Genomic DNA, 13,894 nt, shown 5'->3' on the forward strand with positions numbered 1-13,894 from the left:
TCTCCAGTTGAACTGAATTGAAACTGAATAAATCTTTTCTGTGATTATTAGAGTAGTGTTTTTTTCTTTTTTCTTGTCAGTAGCAATCTTCTACAAAATTATGAAGTAGACCTTACTTTCTTTTTTTATGAAGTCTTTATTAGATAAAGATATGAGCAGGTTTATCTTTAAAACTTTGTATTTGTTTTAAAATTGATTTACGTCTTTTCCTGTCATGCTTTACTGTTAGGTTGTCCATGAATACAGCGGAAGAGGCTCAGATAAGGGTGGGGTAGGGAATTCCCAAAGTGAGGGCTCTGATGTAGCTTTTACCGCAAGCTTATTTTAGCATATCACTTGCCACAGACAGAGCTTTTGTTCAGCATGTAGTTCTTCAACTTTTAATTGTTAGGATCAAGACTGTGCCTGTTTTACAGAAGATCTATAATTGCCTCATTTCTCACCTCAGACGTCTTCCTGGTATGTCTACTGTTTCTCACATCCTCCTGGTGTTGAGAAGGCGGGTTGGTTGAAGTAGATGCTTTAGAGAACAAAATCCCTGATTATAACAGAAAAGTTATTAGAGATAATTAACTTGAGAGAAATTCATAGTTTCATTTCAAAATTGTTGTCTTGTCTCCATAGTCTTTAATATAATTGTTCACTCAGCAAACACTGTCTGTTAGGCACCAGGCGTTGCTTGTGTCCGGCACTGAAGGTAGGCGTGAACAGGACAGACATGGGGCCTATTTTCCTAAACATCTGTATGACTGGTAGTTCCCACTGCAAACATAGGGATTGTGTGCAGAGGGCCAGGTGATAATTCTTCGTAATTGAGTTCACACAGTAAAATGCGAGTTTGTAAGGACTTCCAAATGAGAAGTTACAGATGACGTCAGAGCTTGTCTCCATTCCTTCCCAAAGCAAAGTAGTCATAAAGGAATTAGATCAAAGATGACAGGTAGTACACCTGAAACTAATATAATATGTCAGTATCTCAGTAAGGAAAACATGGCCAGTGAATCAGTGAAACAGTTGAGTCCAGAAACAAATCACACAAGTATAGTTACCTGATTTATGAAAAATGATAGTACAATGCTGAAAGGAAAGAGCAGTCTTTCAGTAAATCAGCCCAACAAGTTAAATATCCTTGGTGGGAAAAAATCTTGACCCAACCTCATACTACACACCAAAATCTACTGTAGGTGGATTGCAAATCTAAATATGAAATGTCCAATAATAAAGCTTTTAGAAGAAAATATAAGTGAACATCCTGTGGCCTTGAAATAGGCAAAGATTTTTTAAGCAGGTCACAAAAAGCTTCAATCATACAGGAAAAATTGATAACTTGGATTTTGTCCAAAACTCCTATTCAGGGACTTCCCTGGTGGCGCAGCGGTTGAGAGTCCGCCTGCCAATGCAGGAGGCATGGGTGCAAGCCCTGGTCCAGAAAGATCCCACATGCCACAGGGCAACTAAGCCCGTGTGCCACAACTGCTGAGCCTGTGCTCTAGAGCCCATGAGCCTCAACTACTGGGCCCACATGCCACAACTACTGAAGCCTGCGCTCCTAGAGCCCGTGCTCTGCAACAAGAGAAGCCACTGCAGTGAGAAGCCCGCATACCGCAAGGAAGAGGGGCCCCTGCTCACTGCAGCTAGAGAAGGCCTGCATGCAGCAACGAAGACCCAACACAGCCATAAATAAATAAATAAATAAATTTTTAAAATTAAAAAAAAAAAACTCCTATTCATCGGAAGATATTATTTCAAGCACTCAAAAAGGAAGCCACACAGTGGAGAAGACAACCCCACTTCCCCCTCCCTCTGACTCTGTCCGTGTCTCTCTCACAAAGAACTCATCTCCAGAATATATAAAGAACTCTTGTGAATCAATAAGAAAAAGAGAGCTCAATAGAAGAATTGGCAAAAGAGTTGAATAGGCAGTTCACAAGAGGGTGTCCAGGTGGCCCATCTTGACAATTTATTGAGAAATGCAAATTCAGACCACTATGTGATACCACTGCATACACCTAGAATGGCTCAAGTGAAAATACACATAGTACCAAGTATTGGTGAAGTTATGGGGCAACTGAAACTGTAAATTGAAATAACCGTGTTGGACATAGATTTGGCTGTATCTACGAAAGCTGAAAATACGTTTACATGCGTACCCAATAGAAATACACATATGTGTCCATCAGAAGGCATGTACAGGAATGTTCACAGCAGCTGTGTTCATCGTAGCCCAAGCTGAAGACTTTTTAAAAGCCCACTGGCAGCTAACTAGATAAATACTGGACTAGAGCAGTGAAAACTACCGAACTGTAACTGCGGTAGAGAGATAGATGAGTCGCGCACACACAGTTACATGAGGTATTTATTGATCTGTAACAGACACCACACATTCCCTGCAGGCCAGGGGTCTGGTACAGCCTAGCTGTGCCCTCTGCTGCGGCTCTCCCCCAGGCTCCACTCAGGGAGTCGGCTGGAGCTGGGCTTTCATGTGGAGGGTCTGCAGTCATGGCCGTTGGCAGAATTCAGCTCCTGAGGGCTGGCTCCAGGCCGCGCTGCCCTCGCTACTTGCCTGGGGCCTTTACTTCAGCAGAGCCAGCAAACTAGGAAGGCGGTGGGATGCCTGCCAGCTGGCCAGAGGTCGCCATCTGTATACTGTAATCGCGGAGTGACATCCTGCTGTTACCTTTGCTCGTTTGCATTGGTTAGAAAAGACCACAGGGCCTGCCGTGCTCAGGGGGAGGAGGGGGTCATTGGGGTCATCTTAGAGTCTCCTCCCCATGATGGTGGGAAAGAGGCACAGCTCTCAGAGACCGAAGTAATGGTTACCCTGGAGGTGGCCAGTTTCAGAGTGCTAGTGACTTTCTGTTTCTCATTCTGTGTGCTCATTGCACAGGTGTGGTCAGTGTGCACAGGGTCCTCAACTCACAACTCCTGATGTGTGCACTTCAGCGTATGTATGTTATAATCAATAGCGTGTTTTTAAAAGAGTGGTGATGGGGTTGCATCCGTACAGATTCAGGTTTACTTGGGGTGTGCGCTGTGTAAATTTTATTTTAAAGTTAACAGGAGAGGAGGGCTTCCCTGGTGGCGCAGTGGTTGAGGGTCTGCCTGCCGATGCAGGGGACACGGGTTCGTGCCCCGGTCTGGGAAGATCCCACATGCCGCGGAGCGGCTGGGCCCATGAGCCATGGCCGCTGAGCCTGCGCGTCCGGAGCCTGCGCTCCACAACGGGAGAGGCCACAGCAGTGAGAGGCCCGCGTAACCCAAAAAAATAAAAACAAAAGAACAGGAGAGGAAACAGCAGCAGTTGAGATTACCGAGCAAGTTTTAGGAGCAGCTAAATGACAGATAAGTGGTAACCAGCTTGGCACAGAGGAGAAAGCTGAGATCTAAGCCTGAAAAGGGGAAGGGGTGGAAACTGGGAAAATACGAAGCCAGTCCATGCACTAGCACCCGGGCTGGCTCAGGAGCTGAGGCACCAAGTGTTGGGAAGGTGGGTCCGAGGTGGGGCTGCGAATGTGCCCCTTCATACACTCCCCCTTCCCGCCCTGCCGATGCCGGCCTCATTCTGGAGGCTCCCCTCTGGAGGAGCTGGGCGGGCAGGGCCCTGGGTCTGGGGGCCCTGTTGGGAGGAAGGCCCTGACCTGGGCGGGGGGAGTTAACTCAGTGTCCACACGCCAAGGGGTGAGACCCCCAGCCTTCCTTCTGTTTCCAGCCTCCAGAATGCTGTGGGCCACGTATAAACGTCTCAGGTGAGAAATTCAGAGGATTGCTCTCTAGAGAACCTGACCGAGCGAAGAAAAAGGCCCAGAGCGACTGACATTTGTGGATCGCAGGAAATCTGGTACCTCGACTTGGAAGCCCGTAGTTAGTGGATTTTGCCCACACGTGCAGAGCTTTCAGACAGCGTTCCAGCGCTTCGTGCTCAAGTGTGAGCATGCTGCTTCCCTCTTAAATGTGAGCAGAGCCAACGATTGTCAGATGTTTGAGGGAACACCAGAGCAGGTCAACTTGAAAAAGAAACGGAGGAGATAAAGGAGTGTGAGCGTCAAAAACTTTGCGAAGTGACAGTGTGAGAAAGAAGATACTGCATCCATGCAGCAATAACAAGGAATTAAAGAAGGAACAGAAAATGAAGTATTCTTGGAAGTTATTAACCACGTTAAAAATAAAATTCAAAGGATGCACGGAAGGTAAGATTGGGGAAATCCCCCAAAATGTAGAACAAATGTTGAGAATTGGGAGAAAAAAGAAAATTGGAGATTGGTCTAGGAAGTCCACTATGTGAATCATTGGAGGTCCAGAAGAAAGAACACAGTAAATAAAGTGTCCAAGAAAGAAATCAAGACTTCCCAGGACAGAAGCACTTGAGCTTTTAGATTAAAGGAGCCCAGTGAGTATCCAGTAACAGAACGAAAAGAGACAACAGCAAGGAACATCGTGAAGTTTCAGAACATAAGAGAGAATGTTAGTCTTCAGAGAGGGGGGAAAGAGTTCATACAAAGGACTGGTGATCTCAACGGCAGCAGGCTTTACTGAAAGCTAGAAGATAACAGAGCCATGCCTTCAGAATTCTGGAAGAAAATCATTTCTCACCTCATGTTTTGTACCCAAGCTACCAATGAAGTGTGAGATTAGAATGAAGACATTGTAGGGAGTTGCCTGGCCATCCAGTGGTTGGGACTCGGTGCTTTCACTGTCAGGGCCCGGGTTCAGTCCCTGGTAAGATCCTGCCAGCCGTGCAGCACGGCAAAAAAAAAAAAAAAGAAATGAAGACATTTTAAAACGTGGAGTTTCTCTAAAATACATGCTTCTAAGGCGGCCTTCCTCAGGAACCTACTTAAGTGGAGGATGTGTTCCATCAAAACAAGGTGATTGTCCAGGAAAGAAAACGGGGAACCCAGGAAACAGGTGCCGGAATTTACCAGGAGGAGAGTGAAGGGAAGTTCCAAGCAGGCCTAGGAAGGCTCCTGTACAGATTGGAAGGGGAGGCTTTGGAGCCCCAGGAAGGGTATTGCCAAGGGAGAACGAACAACACGTGGCCCGCGCCCAACTTTACAAAAGGACCTGAGACCAGAAGCCTGGTTGCGTTTGGTTAGGGATAAATTAGAAACGAAGTATTGGACGCCGAGCAAGCAGTTACAATGAGAAAACAAATTGTACAAGAAAAAAAATACAGCACACCCATAGTGAGCTGTGGAAATATTTATGTAATTATAGCAGACGATGACTATTAGGGAGGCCTGTGTGTCATTGTGGAAACACCCCGTTGAGAACAGTGAGGACGGACGGCAGCTGGCGGGCCCGCCTGGAGGGCTTGTTAGAGCACAGGCGCTGGACCGTCCTGAGGCTTTGGGCCAGTGGGCCAGGGGCGGGGCCTAAGAACTTGCACTTATGACAAGTTCCAGGACCACGCTTTGAGAACCAGGGATCCAGAACAAGAAGGGAAGTACCAGGAAAATCCATTCGGCAGTGTCGTCTCTGTGGAGTGGAAACGCGGAAGGGGGGGTTCCAGTGACAGCTGTTTTCGTTCACACGTCTTGATAGCACATGGACGATATTAACCTCTGGCCTTGGGACTTCGGTATCGTTTTCAGTCTCCCTGAAGCCTGCACCTCCGCGCACGCCCTTGCCCTGTGGCGAAGCGGCGCACTCTTACTCTTGTTTCACCTCTGACGCAGCAGGGGAGGGGGCGCGGGGCTCAGAGCCGCCGCGGGGGCCGCGTGAGGACACACAGGACCCCCGGCCCTGGTGCTTGCCGAACGTGTTGCCATGGTGCTCGGCACAGCCCTGTCCTCCGTGTTCTGTGACAGCCCTGGCTCAGCAAGAAATGAGGTGTCTGTTCGGTGTATTTTATCCAAGGAAGCAGGGGAAATTGATGTCTTTAGGTTCCATTTCAAGATGGAATAAGCATCAGTTACCTAGAAAATGACCCTCTGCAGAATCGCCTACGTTAAGTGCTACTACACACCCCTCTTTACTCTCCGCATGCTCCGCGAGGCGCCTGGGAGAAGTGCAGGTCGCTTCCGCCTTGGATGGTCTTTGCATTTTCCAAAAAGTGAGTAACGTGTTCTTTCTTCCTGTCAGCTCGGCTCCAACCTCTGCTGGAGAAGCCACCTTGAAGCAGAAGTGTTTGCTGACAACAGAGCTCTGAGGGGCGGCCACTCCTCACCGTGACCCGAGGCCGGGCTCTCCAGCCGTCCGTCCTGGAGTCCGCTTCTGCTGGAGCTGGTTCTGCACTTGTGGGTAAAAGAGCTCACCGGGTGTGACTTCACCTCTGTGAAAAAGCAGTTACATTTCCGTCCAGCTGGAAGGGCGTAATTACACTACACGTTAGCCCAAGTGAGCGTCTGTGATCTTTTACTTTAATTTCGTTTGAAGTTGTGAATTCCTGCCGCGGGGGATCCCTTTCCCTGTGGTTTTCTCCGAGCTCTTTGCTCCGCCCAGTGGTTGTGACTGTTCATGACGCCCCCCTGGGTGGGCCGTCCCTGGTGGTCAGCAGCCTTGGGAAGGTTACTTCTCTCTCTGGTGTCAGGGTGAGTGTCCTTGATGTGAATGCCTGCTATAGAAATTGTACCCTTCTGTGCATTGCCTGGAAATCAGGAATTGAGGTAGATTAATTATTACTAAAGAGAGGTTTTTAGAATACAGAGGGTTTTCGGATGTCTCCCGTACTTTTGACTTTTTGCTGGACTGGCTATCTTAATACTCCAAGTTTACATCAAGGTAAGATAGACCTTGAGAAGAATTACAGAGGAATCAGTTGCCCGGCACAGTTTTTCAGCCCAACCATCCCTTGGGAAGCACACCTGCATGGAGCGCACGCACGTCCTGTAGCTTTTGGCCTGGAAGGGGTGGGGTGGCCGCAGAGACCTCCAGGCGTCCACACGGCTCCCTGGGCTGCGTGGGGTTGAAGGCTGAGGTCGGCTCAGGCGGCGAAGGAGAGCACAGTAGTTTCCAGGTCCCCATTTGGACGTAGGCTCCGTTTCCTTTTAATGTAAGCTGAATAAATTCCGATGGTGTAAACTGAAGGAAAAAAAATGCCAGGATAGAAATAGGGAATCGGGTTGAGGGGATTCATGTCTGAAACTAAATGCAAGGTACTGCAAGAACGTTAGGGATTTTGTGTTAGTTAAAAAGGGTTCTCTAGAATTTCCTCATTACTTTCCACCTGTACAAAAAATTCTGGATGTTAAAGTAGTATATGCTCATTAGAGAAAATAGAGAAAAGAATTTCAACACCCAGAGAAGCACTATTTTAGCTTCAAAACTTCGGACTGCGTAAAGGGAACCTCAGTTGCTGTGGGGAACGAGGGTGATCTGGATATCGCGTTGGTAAAGTTGTTGTGAATCCCTGTTACCGAGGGCTGATGTTAAACTACCTCCTGGAATTTGGTTTTGGTCTGCTGCCCTGCGGTGTGCACGTAATTGAGTGCTAGTGTCTGCTGTCCACCAGAAAAGAACATCCAGTTTTCAGATCTTTAAAACTCCGTGTTCTGGATGGTCCTGGGTTCCCTGTAACATAATCACACTCAGGCAAACGCACACTCTTGTCTGACTGGAAAGCCCTGGGATCTTAATCTTGTGCTGTTCCCAGGGGGCCGTAGAGATTGGAAACGACTTTTTCACAAAACAGTTCTGCCGAAGGAAAGACAGTTGGCACTTCTTGTTGGCTGTCTCCCCTTAGCTGTTATCCTAAGCTCGTGGATTTCGTTGGGGGAGCTCATGCCACTTCGTAATTGTCAAACAGATTTTCTCGCAGCTCTAATGACACCTAGAACCAGGGACTTGACCTGGGACATGCTGGACTGGACATCGAGTTTTCAGCACACCGACGACCCTGAAGGTAGAAGGTTAAGGTTGTGCTTCTGGTCACAGAGCAGCTTTCTAGATTTTGGAATTAAGTTGTTGAAAACATTGCGTAAGCTTTGTGTCTTCAGGTACCTGTATTCTTGCCAGTCAGAATATTGATAGGGACTTTCTTACAGTGCATTTAAATCTCAAGGTAAAAGGAAATTCTGTCTCATGTCCTGGCAAGAATGGTACTTATGGAAATTAATACTTTAATGAATTAGCCCTGACAGAATAGATACCTGTCAGGTAGACCTTTCCTTTCCTGTCTGCTGCAGGTGCTGTCCCCGGGCGCCTGTAACGTTCACCCTGTTCCGCTGACCTGAGAATGGGGCATGTGGGGGGGGGGGGGAGGGGGCCCGGGGAAGGGGGGGGGGGGGGGGGGGGGGAGCAGCAGGTGTGAGTCAGGGAAGGATGCTGGCAGGGAGCCAGGTGTGCGATGACTCTGGACCGGGACACAGGCGGTTACACTGGGGGAGGGCACCTCGCTGTGGCAGCCCTGCAGGCCACTGGCCCTCGGCACGGTTTCTGGTGACAGAAGATCTTAGCGTCTTCCTGCTCACCGGAACTACCCGACCGGCTGAGTGCCGCTCTGGTCCCCCGATGAGCTGAAACAGCCCAGTAGCTGTTCTAAACGGTGGCTGGCTGGGTGGGAAGTTTCTCTGTGTCTAGAGAGGCTCCCATGCAGTAGGACAGCGTAGCTATCAGGAGAGCCCTGGCCGTGTTGGATCCAGTCAGGAGGGACGAGCACGTATTTGGAAAGAGCAGGACGACGGGTTTATAGCTGAGCTGACAGAGCCGTTCAGCAGAAATGACAGGAGCCTGCTTGAGCCACAGACTCAGTCAGCTCTGTGTCACTTTCTTTCCAGGCTTTCCAGAACCAGCTTTCGCTCTGCTAACTCACTAGGAGCCGGGATGATGGAGTTGTGGCTGTGAGCAGGTTTAGGGACTCAGGTTGGGGGGGGGCTGCGTGTGTCCTCTTGCTGTTGCCTCGTTGGTCTGCAAGGGTCTGCGCTTTCTGATGGTTTGCAGGGGGCACCCTGCTGCCGCCTCTGTCTTGGTGGGTGGGGAGTGGAAAGGGCAGAAGCTCAGATCAGCTGGCTTTAGGTCCTGGCCGGGGAAGGTCAGGGAAGGGAGAGCTGGCCCTGGGGGCTTACAATGAGCTGGGTAGGTGTCGGTTTTCTCCCCTAGACTCCTCTTCAGAACTTGTGGACTATCCTGTTTCTCGGGGATCTCACAGAGGTCGTAGTGTCCCCTTTGTGTACACAGGAAGGATTCATCGCCCTTTTATTCCTGCCCTCGAGGAAACCCTGGTGAACAACAGAGTGATTAGATTCCTTTGCTCTTGATAAATGTAGACGTAGCCTTAGCTGCTTGTCTAAAATGTTGATGTTGTTTTAAGAAAAAATCTCGTTAAGAATGTATCTCCTAATCTACTAGGCTTTTGTCTTTATGTGTGTGTGTGTGTGTGTGTGTGTGTGTGTGTGTGTGTGTGTGTGTGTGTGCGCGGCCACACGTGTTCTGTGGCAGGTGAGGGTGGAGCCCGGGGCAGCCCTGCATCTTGGCTGCTTGCCCTCCTGTGTCTCGGCTCTGGCCGCCCTGCCTGTCTCCTCTCAGACCAGCGCCAGGGTCACTGCAAACACCTCCGAGAGCAGAGCTGTGTGGCAGCCACTGACACGGGAAAGGCTCTCTTGTTCTGAGTCAGGCCCCAGAGAAGCCAGGGCCTCAGCTTCTCCTCGAGGGCGGGCCAGCAGGCAGTTTTGTCTGGAGCAGGGCTGGTGAGGGCCCGGCTGCACGCGGCCCGTGTTCAGATGGACTCCGAGGGTGGGCTGGCCCTGGAGGCCCCGGCACCCTCACTCACGTGTGGGCCGGGGCAGGCCTGGCCCCCGTCCCCGAAGGCCGCCAGGTCTCCGCACTTCTGACGCATCTCGCCCTCAGCCTTTTGGTTGCTTGAAACCTGGAGGCCTCTAGTGCATAATACACACTGCCATATCACTTGTGTTCTCTTTTGCGCTCACCATGTGGACGCTGTGGCTCCTGAGTGGTCAGAAGAAAGCGGGAAGCTCCTGCTACCTGTTAGCCTCCAGGATGAGGGATGTTGCTTGGTTCACAGAGATTTGCCCCGAGCCGGCTGGGCCGAGGTCGCAGGTGCGGAGCTGTGCTTGTCTCCAGCTCTGAGACGTGGTGTCCGGGGACCCCTGTGTTGCCGTGGTGCGGACACCAGCTCAGGCACGCTCCAGGTTTCTTTGCTGGAGAGGCATTCGGGCACAGAGCCCTGCTCTTTGGATCTTCATAGCTGGATACGATAGACAGTTACAAGGACCTCACTAACTATTTTGTGTTTACTTTTTATCTGTGTAAAGCTTTGCAGTAGCTTCTAAAGTGTAATTTATTTTTTGATCAAGTGCACTCTTCATGCCACGTGTCCGCGGTTTTATATGACTTGTACTAGAAGCGCTGCACTCAGCTGTCAGCTGTTTGTACACTGAGATGACAGCCGTAGATGTGACCACAAATAAAGCTCTTGTGAAACACTCACGCTTGATGAGCTGTCCCGGTTTCTTGGACGTGCAGCACCCACCCACCTGCTGGGCGTTCCTCTCCTCGGCAGAACTGTCAGCAAGAGTCGCGGCCGCACGAATGCGAGGGGTGAGCGGAAGCGGCACCGTGCTGCGTGGCGCTCGTTTCAGAGCGATGGTGTAACTGGGCTAGAGGCATCCTGAAAGTTTGGGAACACCTCGGCCGCCCCCAGCGCATCCTGGGAGGAGCAGCGTGGGGCAGGAGAAGCCCCGCTCCGCTGCCCACTTCCTGCGAGACCTGGTGGCCGGCCGCCCCCGTGCCGCTGCCCCTTGCGCGCTGTTCTCCCTCCCTTGCCCTGCGGTCATCTCAGGCCCAGGGAGGACACCTTTGAACTGAGAAGAGGGCTTGTCCTGGAGCAAGGAAAGCCACGTCAGACCTTGCCCTGTGTCCCCCGAGCTGCAGGGCTCCCCCTGAAACCAAAAGCAGAACGAAGTGGGGCAGCCGAGGGAGCCTGGGCCCTCCAGGTCTCTGCATCTGGGAGGGCATATCCGCCCCCAGGCTTCCAGGGTGCCGGTGAAGCCGGTTCCCAAGACCCGGTTGGCCTGCTGTCTCAGCAGCCCTGGTTTTCCTGCTGGGGTCCCGGGTTCCCACACCCCACAGAGTGAAGCCAAGAGGCGCGCGGGCAGGGCTTTGCTTTTCTGAGCCCAGTGTGCTTGGGTGGGCGGACAGCACCCTGTGACTTAGCACCTCCTGGGCGCCAGGCTGTTCTGCACAGGGGCGTTGTGTCCCCACCAGTAACCCCAAACCTCCCGCCACCCATCAACATGGGGGAGCTCCTTCAAACTTCGTTAGGTGACCAGCGGACACCACGCTGCAGGACGCACAGCAAACAGTGGGCCCCGGGCATCAGACCCCGAGCCCCAGGCCTGGCACCTCCTGTGCCCCGGGAACCAGGAAGCCTCAGGGCGCTTCTCGAGCTGTGTGAAAAAGTCGGGTTTGGTGATCCCCGCGCGGAAACCGCAGGGTGGTCGTCCTCCGTGTGCTGCTGTGCTGTTCTGGTGGCCTGCCCCTCTCCTTCACCACGACCCAGGAGCAGGGTCTCGGATGGCCGTTGCCCTCTCCACCTCGGACCCCAGGGTGCAGGGTGGGATGCCGAGCCACCCCTCCGTCCTGCCTCACTGAGGGTGGGGACCAGGGCGGGCTTACGAGACACACACGTTTCTCTCCTCCCGTCCGGCCACAGACCCAGAGAGGACTTACAGGCCGGCTGCTGCCCCAGGCTTGGCTGCGTTTGAGGGTGCGGGGTGGAGGGACCTGGAAGCACCCGCAGGCAGGCGCCGTCTAGCCCGGGGGGCCGGGGCAGGGAACGGCCAGCTTGGTGGTGGCGCAGAGGGAAGTGGCTCTGTGGTCGCCCTTCCGACGGACAGCCCCGCCGGAGCCCCAGCTGCACCGAGTTGAGAGAGAAGGTACAGGAGGCCGCCCGGCCCAGGGGACACCCACGGGGTGTGGTTGTGGACCGATGGCTCTTCTGCGAGGACTGGACACGCCCACAGGTGTTCTTACGCCGGAGAGAGCTTCAGGACAGCCCGGGCTGGGCGTGGCCCGCGAATGCCCAGTGGCCGTGAACTGGGGCAGGTGGGGCAAGAGGCAGTGGCCGTGTGGACTCGTGCCGTCAGAGCCCCAGGAGGCCCAGGGCTTGTGTTCCATCAGTCCTGCAGGAGCCACCCTGACAGACCCTCAGAAGGCACCGCGAGCCTCTCTGCCCTCTCCTGCCGCCAAGCACACCCGGCCCGGAGACAGCGGAGCTGGTGGCGAGATGCTCCCCACGAGGGGACCCTTCCCGAGGGAGGCCGCGGCGGACGACGGCCGCTCAGCCTCCAGCACCCAGACCCTCGCCGCCACTCCCGGGGCCGCGGGAGGACACGCCCAGGAGCCCCGGGGTGGGCGGTGCGCAGGGCTCGAGGCCTCAGAGCAGGACCCCGACTCTGTTGCAGTCTCAGCCGCTGGGTAGGGTGGGGGCCTAGTCTCGGGTGGACGTCCGCCCTCCCCGCACCCCTGCCCTCGGGCCCCACTTCGCCCGGAGGGCTGACAGGGCGCCGCCACTGCTGCCCCGAGACGGGCAAGGACACAGGGTGGGTCAGCGGTCCCCCGGCCTGCACCGCTGCCCAGGCACAGGCCCCACTGCCCCCCGCGGGCCTCTCTACAGGGCGGCTCTGTGGCTTCGGGGAGGCCTGGGGCAGGGGGCTGGGGCAACTTGCCGTTCCTGCGTTTGCACTTTTTTCTCCCCTCCAAGGAGCTTTTGAAAAGTTTTTTATTAAAAAAAAATTTTTTTATTGTGGTGGAAGCTATATGATGTAAAATTTATTACCGTTTTACAGTTTAAAATTTTTTAATTAAAAAATTCAAAAACTGGGATAAAATATGTGATTTACCAGTTTACCCATTTTAACAATTTAAATTGAAAATTTTTAAACTGATACAATATGCGTAAGATTTTCCATTGCACCCTTTTTCAGTGTCCAGCTCAGGGGCACTAAGTACATTCACGTTGCTGTACAGCCATCACCGGCATAAGCTCCAGAACTTTCCCATGGTTCCCAAACTGAAACTCTGTCCCCATTAAACACCGACTCACCTCCCCCAGCCCTGGCACCCACCCTTCTACTCTCTATGTCTATGAATGCGCCTCTTCCAGGTGCCTCATGTACGTGAAATCCTGCAGTGCTTCTTTTCCGGACTGGCTTACTTCACTGAGCCTAATGTCCTCAAAGTCCATCCATGCTGTAGCAGGTGTCAGAATTCCCTTCCTTTTCGAGACGGAATTATATTGTATGTACAGACCACATTTTGCTCACCCTTTCATCTGTCAAGAGGCATTTGCCTGTCGGGGAGGAAGAGATTCCCTCCGCCCTCCTAGGCTCTTCTTTCTGGTCTGGGAATTAAACTGACATGAAACAGATTAACAGGAGAAAATCCAGCAAAGTCTAGTAACATGTGGACCCGGGAGAGACCCAGACAACCTGAGTACCTTGTTCAGACGGCCGAAGCCCTCACCTTGGATACCGTCCTTGCCCAAAGCAGAAGAGGATGTTGAGGATGGGCAGAGTCGGTTATGAGCGGTGACCAGGAAAGACCGGGTAAACAAGCGCAAGGTTCTTCAAGTCCTTACCTTCTCCACCCCTAGGAGCTGCTAGAGATTCGGTCGTCCTCGTGTCCTGGTACAGCGAGGGGGATGCCCTTGCATAGCAAGATTCCCCTGGTAAATGTCCCTGTCTCTTACAAAACGGTGACTCCTACTTGGTTTTCAGAATTTCTTCTACGCCTGCTGTTTCCCGGAGAATAACCAGCTTAAAACTATTAATATGCCAAAGAGACCTATTCTGGGATGGTACCTGCTCCCTATACCTTTTAGCTGTTGCTGTGAACATGGGTGTATGAGCATCTGTGCACGTCCCTGCTTTCAAATCTCTGGGCTATAAACCCAGGAGTGGAATTGCAGAACGATAATGTCATTCTTTCTGGGGAACTG

General features: G+C 52.3%; 1 protein-coding gene across 8 annotated transcripts in view; it reads left to right on the top strand.

Moving 5' to 3' along the window:
* The window catches only part of EPB41L5 (erythrocyte membrane protein band 4.1 like 5), a 131,779-nt gene extending 123,606 nt beyond the window's left edge, over window positions 1-8,173 (top strand). For all 8 annotated transcript variants that reach the window (XM_024759166.1, XM_024759167.1, XM_024759168.1 and 5 more), the window contains one exon: window positions 6,082-8,173. In XM_024759166.1, the coding sequence (XP_024614934.1) occupies window positions 6,082-6,148 (67 nt within the window). In that variant the 3' untranslated portion in view covers window positions 6,149-8,173. The remainder of the gene's footprint in view (window positions 1-6,081) is intronic.
* The last annotated feature ends 5,721 nt before the right edge of the window (window positions 8,174-13,894 follow it).

This window comes from Neophocaena asiaeorientalis, unplaced genomic scaffold (genome assembly GCF_003031525.2).
Source record: "Neophocaena asiaeorientalis asiaeorientalis breed wild unplaced genomic scaffold, Neophocaena_asiaeorientalis_V1.1 scaffold593, whole genome shotgun sequence".
NCBI classification, from domain to species: Eukaryota; Metazoa; Chordata; class Mammalia; order Artiodactyla; family Phocoenidae; genus Neophocaena; species Neophocaena asiaeorientalis.